This window comes from Lucilia cuprina, chromosome 5, assembly GCF_022045245.1.
Source record: "Lucilia cuprina isolate Lc7/37 chromosome 5, ASM2204524v1, whole genome shotgun sequence".
Taxonomy (NCBI): domain Eukaryota; kingdom Metazoa; phylum Arthropoda; class Insecta; order Diptera; family Calliphoridae; genus Lucilia; species Lucilia cuprina.
Window position 1 is genome coordinate 39,880,903 of NC_060953.1, and position 15,445 is coordinate 39,896,347.

Sequence of the window (15,445 nt, forward strand, 5' to 3'; positions counted from 1 at the left end):
GATCCTTAAATAACGCTCCAATTGCAAAAAGAGTAGAAATCTTTGTTCACTCATATTCTCAACTAAAAAACGCATTTTATATGGGAAAACTAAAATTGGCTGTAGATCCTTAAATAACGCTCCAATTGCAAAAAGAGTGAAAACTGTGATCACTCACATTCTCAATTAAAAAACGCATTTAATATGAGAAAATTAAAATTGGCTGTAGATCCTTAAATAACGCTCCAATTGCAATAAGAGTGGAAATCTGTGATCACTCATATTCTCCACTAAAAATCGCATTTTATATGAGAAAACTAAAATTGGCTGTAGATCCTTAAATAACGCTCCAATTGCAAAAAGAGTGGAAATCTGTGATCACTCACATTCTCAACTAAAAACACATCTGATATGAGAAACCTAAAATTGGCTGTAGATCCTTTAATAACGCTCCAATTGCAAAAAGAGTGGAAATCTGTGACCACTCATTTTCTTCATTAAAAAATACATTTTATATGAGAAAACTAAAATTGGCTGTAGATCCTTAAATAATGCTCAAATGGCAAAAGAGTGGAAATCTGTGATCACTCACATTCTTAACTAAAAGACGCATTTAATATGAGAAAACTTAAATTGGCCGTAGATCCTTATATAACGATCCAATTGCAAAAAGAGTGGAAAGCTGTGATCACTCACATTCTCAACTAAAAAAACGCATTTAATATGAGAAAACTAAAATTGGCTGTAGATCCTTAAATAACGCTTCAACTGCAAAAAGAGTGGAAATCTGTGATCACTCATATTTTCCATTAAAAATCACATTTTACATGAGAAAACTAAAATTGGCCGTAGATCCTTAAATAACGCTCCAATTGCAAAAAGAGAGGAAATCTGATCACTCACATTCTCAACTAAAAAAAACGCATTTGATATGAGAGAACTAAAACTTAAATAATGCTCCAATTGCAAAAAGAGTGGAAATCTGTGATCACTCATTTTCTTCATTAAAAAATGCATTTTATATGAGAAAACTAAAATTGGCTGTATATCCTTAAATAACGCTCCAATTGCAAAAAGAGTGGAAATCTGTGATCACTCACATTCTCAACTAAAAAACGCATTTGATAAGAGAAAACTAAAACTTAAATAACGATCCAATTGCAAAATGAGTGGAAATCTGTGATCACTCATTTTCTTCATTAAAAAGTGCATTTTATATGAGAAAACTTAAATTGGCTGTATATCCTTAAATAACGTTCCAATTGCAAAAAGAGTGGAAATCTGTGATCACTTACATTCTCAACTAAAAATCACATTTTATATGAGAAAACTAAAATTGGCCGTAGATCCTTAAATAACGCTCCAATTGCAAAAAGAGTGGAAATCTGTGATCACTCATTTTCTTCATTAAAAAAATGCATTTGATATGAGAAAAATTAAATTGGAAGTAGATCCTTAAATAACGCTAAAATTGCAAAAAGAGTGGAAATATTCGATCACTCACATTTTCAACTAAAAACGCATTTGATATGAGAAAACTAAAATTGGCTGTAGAGTAGAAGAGTGGAAATCTGTGATCACTTACATTCTCAACTAAAAATCACATTTTATATGAGAAAACTAAAATTAGCTGTAGATCCTTAAATAACGCTCCAATTGCAAAAAGAGTAGAAATCTATGATCACTCATATTCTCAACTAAAAATCGCATTTTATATAAGAAAACTAAAATTGGCTGTAGATCCTTAAATAACGCTCCAATTGGAAAAAGAGTGGAAAACTGTGTTCACTCACATTCTCAACTAAAAAACACATTTAATATGAGAAAACTAAAATTGGCTGTAGATCCTTAAATAACGCTCCAATTGCAAAAAGAGTGGAAATCTGTATTCACTCATTTTCTTCATTAAAAAATGCATTTTATATGAGAAAATTAAAATTGGCTGTAGATCCTTAAATAACGCTCCAATTGCAAAAAGAGTGGAAATCTGTGATCACTCATATTCTCCGTTAATAATCGCATTTTATAAGAGAAAACTAAAATTGGCTGTAGATCCTTAAATAACGCTTCAATTGCAAAAAGAGTGGAAATCTGTGATCACTGATATTCTCCATTAAAAATCGCATTTTATATGAGAAAACTAAAAGTAAAAATATTTGTCTTTAAAAATCAAATTTCTCACATTTTGTATGAGAAAACTTAAATTGGTTGAAGATAATTATATAACGCTCCAATTACAAAAAGAGCGAATATCTGTGATCATTCATATTCTCAGTCAAAAATTTCATTTTATATAAGAAAACAGTTAATGGTTTATTTCTATTATTTTATTTATATTAAAACATGTACTTAAAAAATAACATACAACTTATTTTAAACAACATCTCGTCTAACGATTCGTTCGTACGCTTTATTTTTTTTTTGTATTTTGCACTTTCAAACAAGTGATACCAGCCTTTGACATTCATAATAATTAATTTACTTAAAATCTAATTTAAACATTTATTACTATTAAATTTTGCGATAGACTGAAATATATTCTTATTTTTTCCTTGATAAATCGTGAAATTTAATAATAATGTGAAACAAATGAAAATAAATATTTATTTACATAGCAAAATTTCAAACCGAAAATGTATTTAATGCACTGCTATATGATTTATTGTACTTAATTAGTAATGGAATTATTCAGACACATCAAATTATTATGGGTTCGATTTTAGCTTAAACTAATAATTTATTAAATCTTAATGCTAAAAATTTATTATTTACAACAGTTAAAGTAAAAAACAAAATGAAAAATGTAGTTACAATGTACTTTGTTATTGAATGTTTGACATAAAATGTGTTGACATTTTTGTTTTTAACAATTTTTACTTAAAGTTAATCATTGGGATATTAAAGAAAAACAAAATAATTAGGTTAATAACCAACTACTATTATAATCAATCGATAATAAGTACAAATGTGATGCTGTCTGGCGCACAGTGGGTTGTTTTTTCAGTATGTTTTTTTAAATATATTTCATTAATTGGTAAAACATTCTATTATCTTTTATTTATTTGTATATGTGTTTAATTCTTAGACCTGGTTCACACAGGGAAACTTTTGTTGAAAAACTTTTGATTTTGTGTGTGCGAGAAATAGATATTTCTTTCTCTCACACACAAAAGTCAAAAGTTGCAAAAAAAAAGTTTCCTAGTGTGGCAAAAAAATTTTAAACTTACACGATTTTTAGAAATTTTTTTACTGACAAAGTTGTAAGATCTGACAACCGTGTATCTATTTATATCATTCGGAATATTTAGTAAAATATTGCCATTTGTAATTAAAATTAACAGTTTCAGGTAAATAACAGTTTAATTTTGTTTTATTTCTAAAGGAATCAATATTTGTTTTCAATAAATAAGAAAGAAATGTTGTGCGATCAGTATAATAAATGTATTCGCAACTTTTCATAAAAAGTGTACAATGTAAATTGTAAGAGTTACTTAAAGTCCAAATACAGAAAGCTCGCATACAATTTCCAATCAATGTTTGTTCTCAATAATTGCAATATGATCACATGATTTGTTTCCCATCAGCCGATCGCGAAATATGACCGTTAGTGGAACGCTGTGCTACTTGAGTCATCTGGAAGTAACACGATTTATTTTTTTCCAAATTACAAAGAAATCAATATTTGCTCTCAATAAATAAGAAACTTATGCGGAAGTTTGGCATTTGCAGCTTTAAAAGGCAAAACTTTACATAACAAGTTTTCAATGTATTTTTGTTCTCAATAATTTCAATAAAACGTAGGATTAATAGGATTTCTATACCCTATACCACTAAAGTTGTAAAGAGGTTGTGCTAATGTTTGTAACACACAGAAATATTGTTGCGATATGCATCTGTAAATCTTCCGTACAGTTCACATTTTTGAAGACAATACGAAAGCAAAAGTTTCGTTTAATAATTCGTAAAAAATTTTCGTTCGGGCTACTTTCGGACTTATTAGTCTAATTATTTAAATTGTCAATAAACCATGTACCCTTAATTGTAAGATATTGCGGTTTTGTGTTTAACTGTGCCAAACTTAATCCCCAATCTGTATTTCGAATTAAAAGGATTAAAATTTTCAGATTTGTTTTCAATGAGATCAATAACTTTTCTGATAAATTATAATAACAATTAAGTTATTTTTGTTTTATAAGCTATAACCCACTGTGCCTTAAAAAATGATAATGTCTTTACGTTACAAAGGAAGCATGTAATTATTCGCAAGATGAAAAAAATATATTAAAAGTATCCAGCAGCAACATACGTAAATGAAGATCAAATAAAAATAAAACCAAAATGCAATGTCAACTTAATTGAGACCACAATCTAAAGTATGTTGTTCGATGGTTGTGCGTAAACGACTTTGATCGCTTTGTGAACGTTTTAAACCGGTACGCCAGCGCTTGAGGCAACCCAAAATGTATGAGTGTTTCGTGCGACTCAAGACATAAACATACGGGTCCGATGTAAAATGTAAAGCCATCAACATATCGGCAACTAAAAAGAAAGGATGAGCTTTGGGAACACGATTCGGTACTATGGCCATGGGTATGGCAATCTTAAAAAATGAAACAAAAAAAAAAGAAGAAAAGGAAATAAATTATTAAATACACATTTGAAATAATTTTCTTCAATTAAAAATCAATTTACAGTTATTTCTGTCTGTCTGCTGTCTATACTACAGGGCGCACTTACCATTTGTGGCATCCAGCAGATAACAAATGAAATGCTCAAGAACAACATTAATTTGGCGAATTTAATTTCATCGGGCGATGCGGCTGCTGTCAAAGTCACGCTGTTAGTGTGATGATATTGTGGTATGTGTGTCGTACTGCTTTGATGATGCTGATATAGTGTCGTGCCGCTAGAGCTCTCACCATCAATTTGTGCGGTCGAACCCTTTTCACAACGATTTACCATGTCGTAAGTCATGTGACGTTGAGTGGTACGTGTACGTCCAATGAAGCATAGAACGCGTGTAACAAACAAGTTGCAGGCGACTATAACCACACACAATAGAGTGCCTGGAAAAGGAGAAGCTGTATATAGTATAATGCTGACAAATGACATTCAATGAAGTAGCAACAAAATAGAAAAAATCAATGATCAAATTTACTTTACTTAAATTAATTTACATTAAATTATGTTTAAGAAAACATTAAGGATATTGGAGCTGAACAACTTGAAAAGTATTTCAAATCTGTATCCAAGGATTTTTTTTACAACTTTTGGGGGTGAGTTTCTTATTTTTTTTTTGTGTTTTTTTCTATTGAAGATTTAAAGAGCTTAGAAAAAATCTTCGTGTAAAAAATTTATGGAAATTATTCAAGTAGAACAATTTGGCTGTAAATAAATTATAAAGTACTTTCACAGATTTTCGAATTTTAAGTCATATTAGGTTATGATGGGTAGTCTATTATGCCCATTGAAAAGTTCAATACTTCTAAGAACCCATTCACAAAATATCACACTTTATAAGATGATCCATTTATAGAGCATCTTCAGAGTCTTTACATTTTTTGGTGTTAATTGACATGTCTTCATCATATAGTATTTATGATGTTCTAAACTGAATCGGCCAAAACTGGAGAATCGACCAAAAATATCGTTTAAGATCCAATTCCTCCTGTGATTTCGACATTTCGATGTTTTGAAATGGATTTTAATGGATTTGTATTAGTCTTTATTTCGTTAACGAATATAGCGATATGTCATTAATTACAAATTTCTTACCGCGCAAATGCGGTTTCAGGGCGGTGCTACAAGCAATATATCTCAAGCCTCTTTGAACATTTTGCATAAGTGATTTAAGTTCAAGATCATCTAATATGATGTGGGCACCTAAGTCGTGCAGTTTGCCCGCATTATTCTTATTCTGTATTGGGTCACATGTGTATGTTAGATACTAAAAGGTCAAGATTGTTTTCTCAGCTCGGAATAGGTGGCAATTTTCGCACATGATTGTGCTTGTTCATGAGCAAACATTTCGAACAAGTACTTGATCCATTTAAGCTGTTGCCACGGAAGACTCCTTGTGCAATGAAAGGCATCATGAGTAAAACTTAATGAATACCCCAACTGGGAGAAATGATTGCCACTCAGTTAGAAAATGATTTCATTTAAGCTCAATGATAGTACTTGGCATGTTATTATGCCTCTGAGTCAATATGTCATTTGCTATACCGAAGCATAATTATCCTCCTGAGTCAGATTGTTGTGGGATCAATTTTCACCAAACACGTATAGTCAGTACTATGTATAGTCAGTACTAATACACTGGGACAATACTAAGCAGATTTTCCAGAAAGATCTTCATGTTATATCAGTTCCACAGTCTTGTATAACAACCATCCACAGATAACTACAAAGTGTAAACCTGATAATCGGTCACAATCGATCAGTTGTAATAAAACCCAAAGTATTGGAACACTCCTCTTCATTTGGATTCTAACATGATCCGGTGTGCTTCAAAGGGTGGAATGTAGGTCAATAGTGTATTACTTCATATAACAAAGTTAAAGTTATATATTGTCTACATTAACCTCGTGCTTTCGTATCACCTCAAGAGAGGTTATGTTTTATTGGTGGAGACCATAGAATACTCACGATATAACCTGGTGGAGACCATTTCAAATATATACATACTGGTGGAGACCATTAAAACTCTCGAACTTTTTTCTGGTGAAGACCATTAATACTTTTGAATAAATCAAGTCCGGATGCTCCAACTTCCTATATGAAGGTATAGGTCGGTTGGTGGGGTTTTCTCTGGACAAACGTGTGATAACCTGGCAATATGAGTGCTTAATGCTCCGCCATCCTAATTAAACCCCCCCCCCCCCCCCAAAAAAAAAATAGATAGATAGATAGATAGATAGATAGATAGGAAGAGTGTTCTTTTCGCTTAGACTTAGGCGGGTTAAATTTTGAAGAATATCAGAAAATATAAACTTTCACTGAAAATTTCATTCCGATATTGAAAAATAATTAGTTCCCAAAACTTGCTATGAAAAACTGAGCTGGCCTTTTGTTTAGATAAGAAACCATAAAAAACATATTTCATTGTTATCTTATAACTATTGCGTAAAAAAGGGTATTAGAAACATATACACTCCTAAATTGTATGAATATTATAAATGGTGAATCTAAACATATGTTCACAATAAGATTTATTAAATCGTACGTAAATATATTTTGAAGTTAAAAGTCCTTAAACAAATATACATATATTATTTATTCTTCTGGGAACATTGAACTTTTGAAATGACATGTATGGAAACATATTATTATAGGCATACAACACACACACACACACACGCACTCATACATGTCAATAAAAATCACTGTTTGTACAATATGTTTCAATAGTTTTGGTCTGTAATTTTCCACTTATTATTGTTAGTTTTATACAAAAAGTTTATTATAATTAAACTTACCAAATAACATAAACAAAACAGAATAGGTTTTATTCAAAAAACCCTCAGCATCACGATAACGTAAACATTTCACTTTATTTGGATCACTGTCATCCATATAAGCACCGAAACCAAAGAATGGCAAAAACGTAATGACCACTGCTATTAATATTAAGGATTTAATAGTTTTACGCACCAATTCATATGTAATGTGCTAAATGACAAAAAGTATAAAGAGAAGAAAAAGAATAGAAAAATGTTACAATATGTTTCAAAGAAAAAAAAAATAAACAAAAAACTTCTATTGTGCGTAAGAAAATTATTACTTTGAATTTGGTTGGTGGTTATTTATCCCCCCCAAAAAATACTTACTTTGTGATATATAAATGGTCTTGCCAATGCCATCCAACGTTCTATGGCCATAACGGCTGCTATGCAACCGGAACTTAAGCCGAAAAATCTCCAAATGACTTTGCCTACACAATCCCATTTGGTGTATTGTTCAAAGATTTCACGTGGTACATAGAATTTCAACAGTAGAGTGGTTAACATGCCCAATAAACCGATAAAATTGTTAGTGGATAAACATCTAAAAAGAAAAGAGAAAAGTATGCATAAGATTGATTTATCATTATGGCTTTATGGCGATAATATACAAACATACTATATGAATAAAAGTTAAGTTAATAGATTTTATTTAGCTGGAAAATCAACGTTAAAATTCATACATTTTTATTTCTTTGAGATATTTCTAAAGAAATATAATTTTTGCTTAATGAGCTCAATCAGTTTATTGCGCCCTGATACTCTACTTACTGGTTTTGGTAGCAATAACCTGTCAATAGAAAATTATGATAAATTGATACAATATGTATGTATCTTTATTCATATCCCAGCAGTTCGACAAAGTGCAAATGTATTCAAACGTGTACTCTTTGTAAATTTTCAAAGACAGTTGTAACTTTATGGACCCCAAGTAATCTATAGAGTAGATACTTAGGTCGATAGGAGGATGTATACTACATCAAATCCAAAGAAATACACCTAGGCCACAATCTGGCCTGTTGTGCGCTCCATATCATGAGAAAAAAAGGAACAGAATGAATTATTTTTCAATGTTTCTGAACATTCTGAACGTTCAGTTTCCTGAACGTAATTCCTAAGAATCTTCAAATTAGTGTTATTTCCGGAATAACATCACTTCCAAGATACTTGGATCTAAGTTCGACTAATGTCTGGAAGTGGCAAAGAAAGTGCTCCAAAGTTTCACTGTCATCTCCACATGCTCTACTGAATTCACACGTCCAATTTTGCATAAATGTGCTCGTAATACTGTGTGTTCACTCAGAATACGTACTATCATACTATCTTCAGACTTGGTCATTTTGAGGAGAATTTTCGTCTTAATCTCATCAGGGTCCCCCATAGGATTTTCGTGATTCTTCCCACTGTTTCATTATTCCAAGAGATCTTATGGGATTCTCTCCCATATTTTTAGTTCATAATCGAAAATATCCATTTCCATGTATTGACATCTGATTGCCTCCCTGCAATCTATAAACTTCCTCCTAAGACTAGCAAATGTTGTAATAACTAGTCACCTGGTAGATGCCTAGGTTTAACCGTAAGTGTTAGCTAGTTCATGTTGACTTTTTGAACTGTTTGGATGTACTCAAACTTAATAACTCATCAGAGAGTTATTAATCCTTTTTGTGGCTTATAGACCACAAAAAGGATCCCGTCAAGGACGGAATAATTGCAGAAGCTATGTATGTATATGATACCAAAATTTCGACCAACTTGACTATAGTATAGTTCTGAAGTTTTTTTTAAACGAGGTCATATATCTTGGCGTAACTTTAGACTCTAAACTCTCGAGGAAATATAAGGTTAAGATTCGCAAAAGTATGGTACTATGTGCCTTCTATTCGAGAAAACTTTCGGAAACATGATATGGATGGAAAATATCAATTAAATGACAAGGATATTTATAGAATTGATTTGGATACCAGGACACGAGGACATTAGACTTAATGAAATTGTCAACGAATGGACCATTAAGGATATTCAAAGGAAGTGGTATCTTCAACGAAAAGCATCAGATGGATAATACTTTTTCATTATCAAATTCAAATAGTACTTTCGAATCAGAATCTCAAGTAAAGACTTTGGAACGATGAAATCACATTCACGAAAATGAGAAGCTCGAAATGTTTTTGCAATCATATTCAACAACTTAAACTACACTCTGTTAAAATGATTTAGGTTCCAAAATACCACAACAATAGAGAAATTTGGATTGATTTAAATTCCTCTTGCTGTGGTAGTGATTACAAAAAGCATCAGACGGATTATGATCTGCCAACACCAGAATCAAGTTACTAACTATAGAAATTTTCTGGATTGCACGTCAATAACATTTGCAACGAATGCGCCCCGCTAATTTCTCTGAATGTGGTATAGAGGTGCACAGATACTCTTGTTTGATATTTGATAGAAATTCGTTTAGGATTCTTATGGACTTACTCAATGAGCACTGAATAATTGGACTAATGTCAGAACGTATGAATATGCCAATATCTAATCAATTACATTTGTTACCAGATTTTACTCGTATGTGTAGAAAATTATCAGTAATGTTACAATTGATATTTTGAAGATGGGTTTCTGGATCGCCTAAAGTCTCTTTTAAGAATTTTGCGGTAGGACTGGTTTTTGATTTACACAAATATTTCATAAAAATATACTTTGCATTAAAAAATTAAAATGACAATCAACAAATAACAATCGGCAAAGACTTTGTAATTATTGACGTATAAATCTTAATACCCATTCCATGGTTATAAACTCATTTATCCTTAAAAGACAATTTCTATTCATATAACATTTATTTTTGTCTTTCTATTTACATATCAGTCTGCACTGACTCCTTAATTTTTTTTGGTCTTCGTGATTAAATGTCTTTGTTATCCTTCTCTCTTGATAAAAAAAGAAAATCTTTAGCTCCGGCATACGTTCCAAATCAGTTTCAACTATTTTTAACACGACCAATCACTTTTCACAAAAAACACGTTTAATTCGGAAAATTGGTCTTCCCACTAGATATAGTTATGATTTTCAGACATTCCACGTTTAATTAATATAATATATTAATATTAATAGTTAAAAATTTAAATAATTGCTAAAAACTCATATTTTTATTGTGTTTATTTGTTGCTTTTTCATTCTACACACACAACTTTTTTTGACAGATGGGATTATTCTACAATAACAAATCGCCTGTTGTTTTTGTATTGTTGTATTTGTTGTAGCGACGAGGCTACCTTATTAAGTGTACACTGATATAGATTTTCTCTACGGTTTATTTTTGGAAAGTAATTTTCTCAATTACCTTCTAGTTTTGTATCTTCCTGTCTTTAAGAAATCGAAGGATAAATGTACCGGCTAGAAGGACTTTGCGCCCTAAACGCTTCATACCACTTGTCCTTACAGCTTCTGCAACAGTTATTATTTGTTAAGTTTGGTAATCTAGCCTGAAAGGTCAGTGATGATGGCAGTCATGTTACGTAGATTTTCATTCGGAATGTGCATAAGAACTTGGGATCTTTGTGGATTGCACGATTGCCACAAAATCCTCACATATCTGCAGGTGGCTTCAGTTGCTTTGCGCAAGCTTATATCTCTAATTTATAACGAATTGATTGTTTACAGGTTCAATATGCACTCTTGCTAGTGAGTAGTCCCTTTTCAAGAGAAATATAATGTTTTGCCATCTCATTTTAGAATCAAGTTTGATCTCTTAGGTATGTCTTCGTTTATATCCGAATGTTAGCATCATATATTCCGTAAAACTTTATTCAGTTTGCGATCGATAGTTCAGCCTAAAGAACGTAACATTGATGTGGGAGTTTGAATAAAAATTCCGTTCTATAATTTGTTTTTGGAGCCATCGGTGAAGACCTTATATGATTCATCAGGGAATCGATACTGAAAAGTTTCTGTCAAATGATGATTTGGAGATGCAGTAATCAATATTGCCAGGGACTTGTCCCAGACAGTTAAATGTGGAAGAATAGCCAGACTGAGTCATATATCGCAAACCAATGGTCATGAGTCTGAGTCAGGCGCGGATCCAAGGGGGGGAGGAATACCGAAAAACTTTTCATATAAAATATAAAAATGAGGAAAAAAGGAAAAGAAATAAAAGTAAAACACCAATATTTCCCCCCAAAAGTTCGAGCTGGATCCGCGGCTGGTCTGAGTACTTAGTTGAAGAATAGAACTAAAATCTATAATAAAATGCTCAAATGAAGTAAGAAAGTATTATTTCGAGTACAAAATAAAAATTGAAAGACGTTTTACTTGAATAAAGTAAAAAAGGCTTAAATCATTCTATTATAATACATAGTCCTCATTTTATTAAATATTTTTCTAATGTAACAAGTAAATTATATTCAAGATTATATTACCAATTAAATTGATTTGTTGACACCCAAAGGAATATCACAAAAGTCCCCATTCTATCCATATAGTCCAAATGACACAACAACCTACGCAAGTGTCAATTGTGGTTTGATTTAAGTATTATGAATTCTTGTCAATAATATTTTCACTTAATTTCTGCAACTGAGAGATTTATTTGTAATAAATAATAGTAATAAGTTTTAATCTATATTGCTTTACAAAAAGTCGTTTTCTATAGCTTTTTTTCTCCAGTTATATTCAATTGTTTTGCGGTACTGAAATAACCAAGAAAAAAAATCTGGATACTCAAGTTGTGGTAAATATGTACAATGTACACACTTATATAAGTTCATGTTTTCTGCGAATTCGATTGAACTAAAAAAAACGAATAAATAGATTAGATAAAGCTTAACAACTAGGGGGACGATTGGTCATTTCAAGTGGTCTAAAAAAAGCTATTTATTTAAACAATAGCTCTGTATTCCCCAGAAAAATCATTCAAGATATGAATATATTGAAGAAAAATAAATTTATTTGATTTTGCAATTCTCTAAGTCAATGAACTCATACTTGATGTGTTAAAGCTATTTTAACAATAACTTTACCGAACTATGTCATTGCGCTCACTTTTTATATCCTACACCACTTTAGTGGAGAGGGTACATTGGATTTGTACTGATGTTTGTAACGCACAATAATATTGGTCCTACACCACCCACCTTAAAGTATACCAATCGGCTAAGAATCATTTTCTGAATCGAATTAGCTATGCCCGTCCATCTGTCTGTCCGTCCATGTTAACTTTGTAATCAAACCACAGGTATCAATTTTGCGAAAAAAATTTATGAAATTGACAATGGTTAATATCGGTCCATTATTTCACCTAGCCCCCATAAGTACATTATTCATAATTATGTTCAATATACTCGTATCTTTACAAAAAGCTGAAGAACCAAGTTCCATACAAGCCTTAATGAACCTTAACAATTTTTTTATTAAAGGTTCTGATTTGATACCCTATAAAAAGCACCCTTCAAAATTTGACTTAAATGTCCACAATTTTATTCAACAATAAATGGCTTATGTATATCTGAGGCAAGGTACAATTCAACTTAAATGTTTTATTATGAAAACGAAATCACATTCTATTTTTGTAATAGGTGTATGGTATTATATGGTCGGTCCCGTCCGACTGTAATTTCTTACATGTTGATATTTACTGTCAGTATTCTCCTGTAAATCAGCAAATTATTAAAATTTACTACAAAAATTAGTCATCGATATTTTATAAAAATTGTGATCTGCCATGAGGTACACTTTTGGCTTAAAGGCTCTGTTTATAAACAATGATATTATTCCGGGCGCCTTAGAATTATTGAATCTAAATTTGCGATAAGCTAAATTTTGAGGCTATTTACTCAACTGGAATTTAAACTAGAAATGAACAAGAACTGAAGTAGAAATGAAACTAGAACTGAACTAGAACTGAACTAGAACTGAACTAGAACTGAACTGAACTAGAACTGAACTAGAACTGAACTAGAACTGAACTAGAACTGAACTAGAACTGAACTAGAACTGAACTAGAACTGAACTAGAACTGAACTAGAACTGAACTAGAACCGAACTAAAACTGAACTAAAACTGAACTAGAACTGAACTAGAACTGAACTAGATCTGAACGGGAACTAAATTTAAATTAAACTAGAACTGAAATTCATATTCGATCGTGAATGAAGTCCCCGATTTTGTAAATTGAATTAAAATTCAAACTGTTTGTTTTTTCTTTGTTTTTATTACCATTCACTATATTGATTTCTCAATATTTCTTATGAAATATTGAGAAATCAAATTTCATATTAAAATGGAACGTAAAAAATATATTAATATCTTTCCTGTTACATTTTATTAGGAAATAAACTGAAAGCATTAATTTCTTATGAAATAGAGTGAAAATCACATAATAAATTTGTTAATGTTTTCTTTTTGGAGAAAATTTAAATTTTTATTTTAATTCTACATTAAAAATAATTAAAATCTTAAAAAAAAACAATAATTAATCATGTGTGCGTTATGGGTGTAGTAATTTATTTATTTTTTTTTTCCTCAAATGCATTTAAAATATTAAATCGTTTTTCTTTACTGTTCTGCATATAAATTATTTAATTTGTAGAATTACAATTTATTTTAATTTTTCTACATTTAATAGCGGAAGCTTTTAATGGGATCTCTATAAAAATGATTGAAAATTTATTGCAATTAAAAATCATCATTGTTGTACATTACAAATTTTGAACACAAAGTTAATTGAATTTTGAGCGCCTATCTTGTGAATGGTGGAAAGTGTATCAGTGTTGGGCAGTCATAGCCATAAGGGGCCGAGAGGATTTAAAATTACGTGTTTTGTTTTTAGTTCTCATTCTGTCGACCATTTTTTTATTTTATATAAACATGTTACTAATTTTTAAGCTTTTTATTTAGGGTTAAACAAAAATATTTGTTTTTGTAATTTGTTTGTGAACAAAATGTTAAGGTTCATTTTATAACCCTCATATTTTTTTGGTTAATTTGAAAGATTTTTTTTTGTTTCAAGGACTTAAATTACAAAACAGAAAATGTAACCTATTGAACATTATACTAATGTTAAAAATGTTTGCAAATAGGAAAACTTTTCATATTAATTCTTTTTTAAAAGCTATCAACAAAAAAATATATAATAAATATAATTTAAAAAAACCTTTTAAAATAAGCAGATGTTTTTTTTTAACAAAAAATTACTTCTTATTTATACAGAATTTTTTACAATTAAAAAATTTAAACTTTATATACATAAATCACAATAAAAAATCCTCCAAATTCGTTTTATCAATTACCGTAATATGAACACTTGAATTCTTTTGACCTTTAAATTTTTCCAAATAATTCATTTAGTAAGATTTTTTCCGATTCAATCCCCCAAAAAATACGAAAATTATTCCTTTTAATTTAAGTATTTTTATAGATATGAAATATGCTCTATTGAACTCTTATCTCTTGGAATTGCGTATGGTGGTTTTTATGACAACACGCATTTTACTCTCATCCCTGTTAACACACATGTTAATATGATAAATTATCTAATTACATAGTAATTTAATTAAACTTCTGACAAGTGAAATAATTTTAACAAAAACTAGTAATGAACCCAATGGGAGTAAAAAAAAATCACACATGAATGGTTATAAATAATGGTGTAACATCATTATCATTGCTAAACAATTACTTTGATATTTATGTTATTTTCGCTTTTTTGATACAGTGTGTATACTTATTTATTTATAAACTTATAAACGCATACATACATACCTTCATACACAAATCTATACATTATTAAGTGTGTGTGAATGTTTTCTACATCCATGCGAAAATAGAGCGTTCCACCAAAATAATCAGTTAATTAGAATAGAACTAGAACAGAACTAGAACAGAACTAGAACAGAACTAGAACAGAACTAGAACTAGAACAGAACTAGAACAGAACTAGAACAGAACTAGAACAGAACTAG

General features: G+C 30.5%; 1 protein-coding gene across 1 annotated transcript in view; it reads right to left on the bottom strand.

Moving 5' to 3' along the window:
- Positions 1 to 3,260: 3,260 nt before the first annotated feature.
- Positions 3,261 to 15,445, bottom strand: part of LOC111678989 (prostaglandin E2 receptor EP2 subtype) — a 23,007-nt gene continuing 10,822 nt past the window's right edge. The window contains exons 2-5 of the mRNA XM_046952380.1: positions 7,809 to 8,025; positions 7,458 to 7,650; positions 4,717 to 5,045; positions 3,261 to 4,579 (exon numbers count right to left, since the gene is read on the bottom strand). Coding sequence (XP_046808336.1) covers positions 4,331 to 4,579; positions 4,717 to 5,045; positions 7,458 to 7,650; positions 7,809 to 8,025 — 988 coding nt within the window. The 3' untranslated portion in view covers positions 3,261 to 4,330. The remainder of the gene's footprint in view (positions 4,580 to 4,716; positions 5,046 to 7,457; positions 7,651 to 7,808; positions 8,026 to 15,445) is intronic.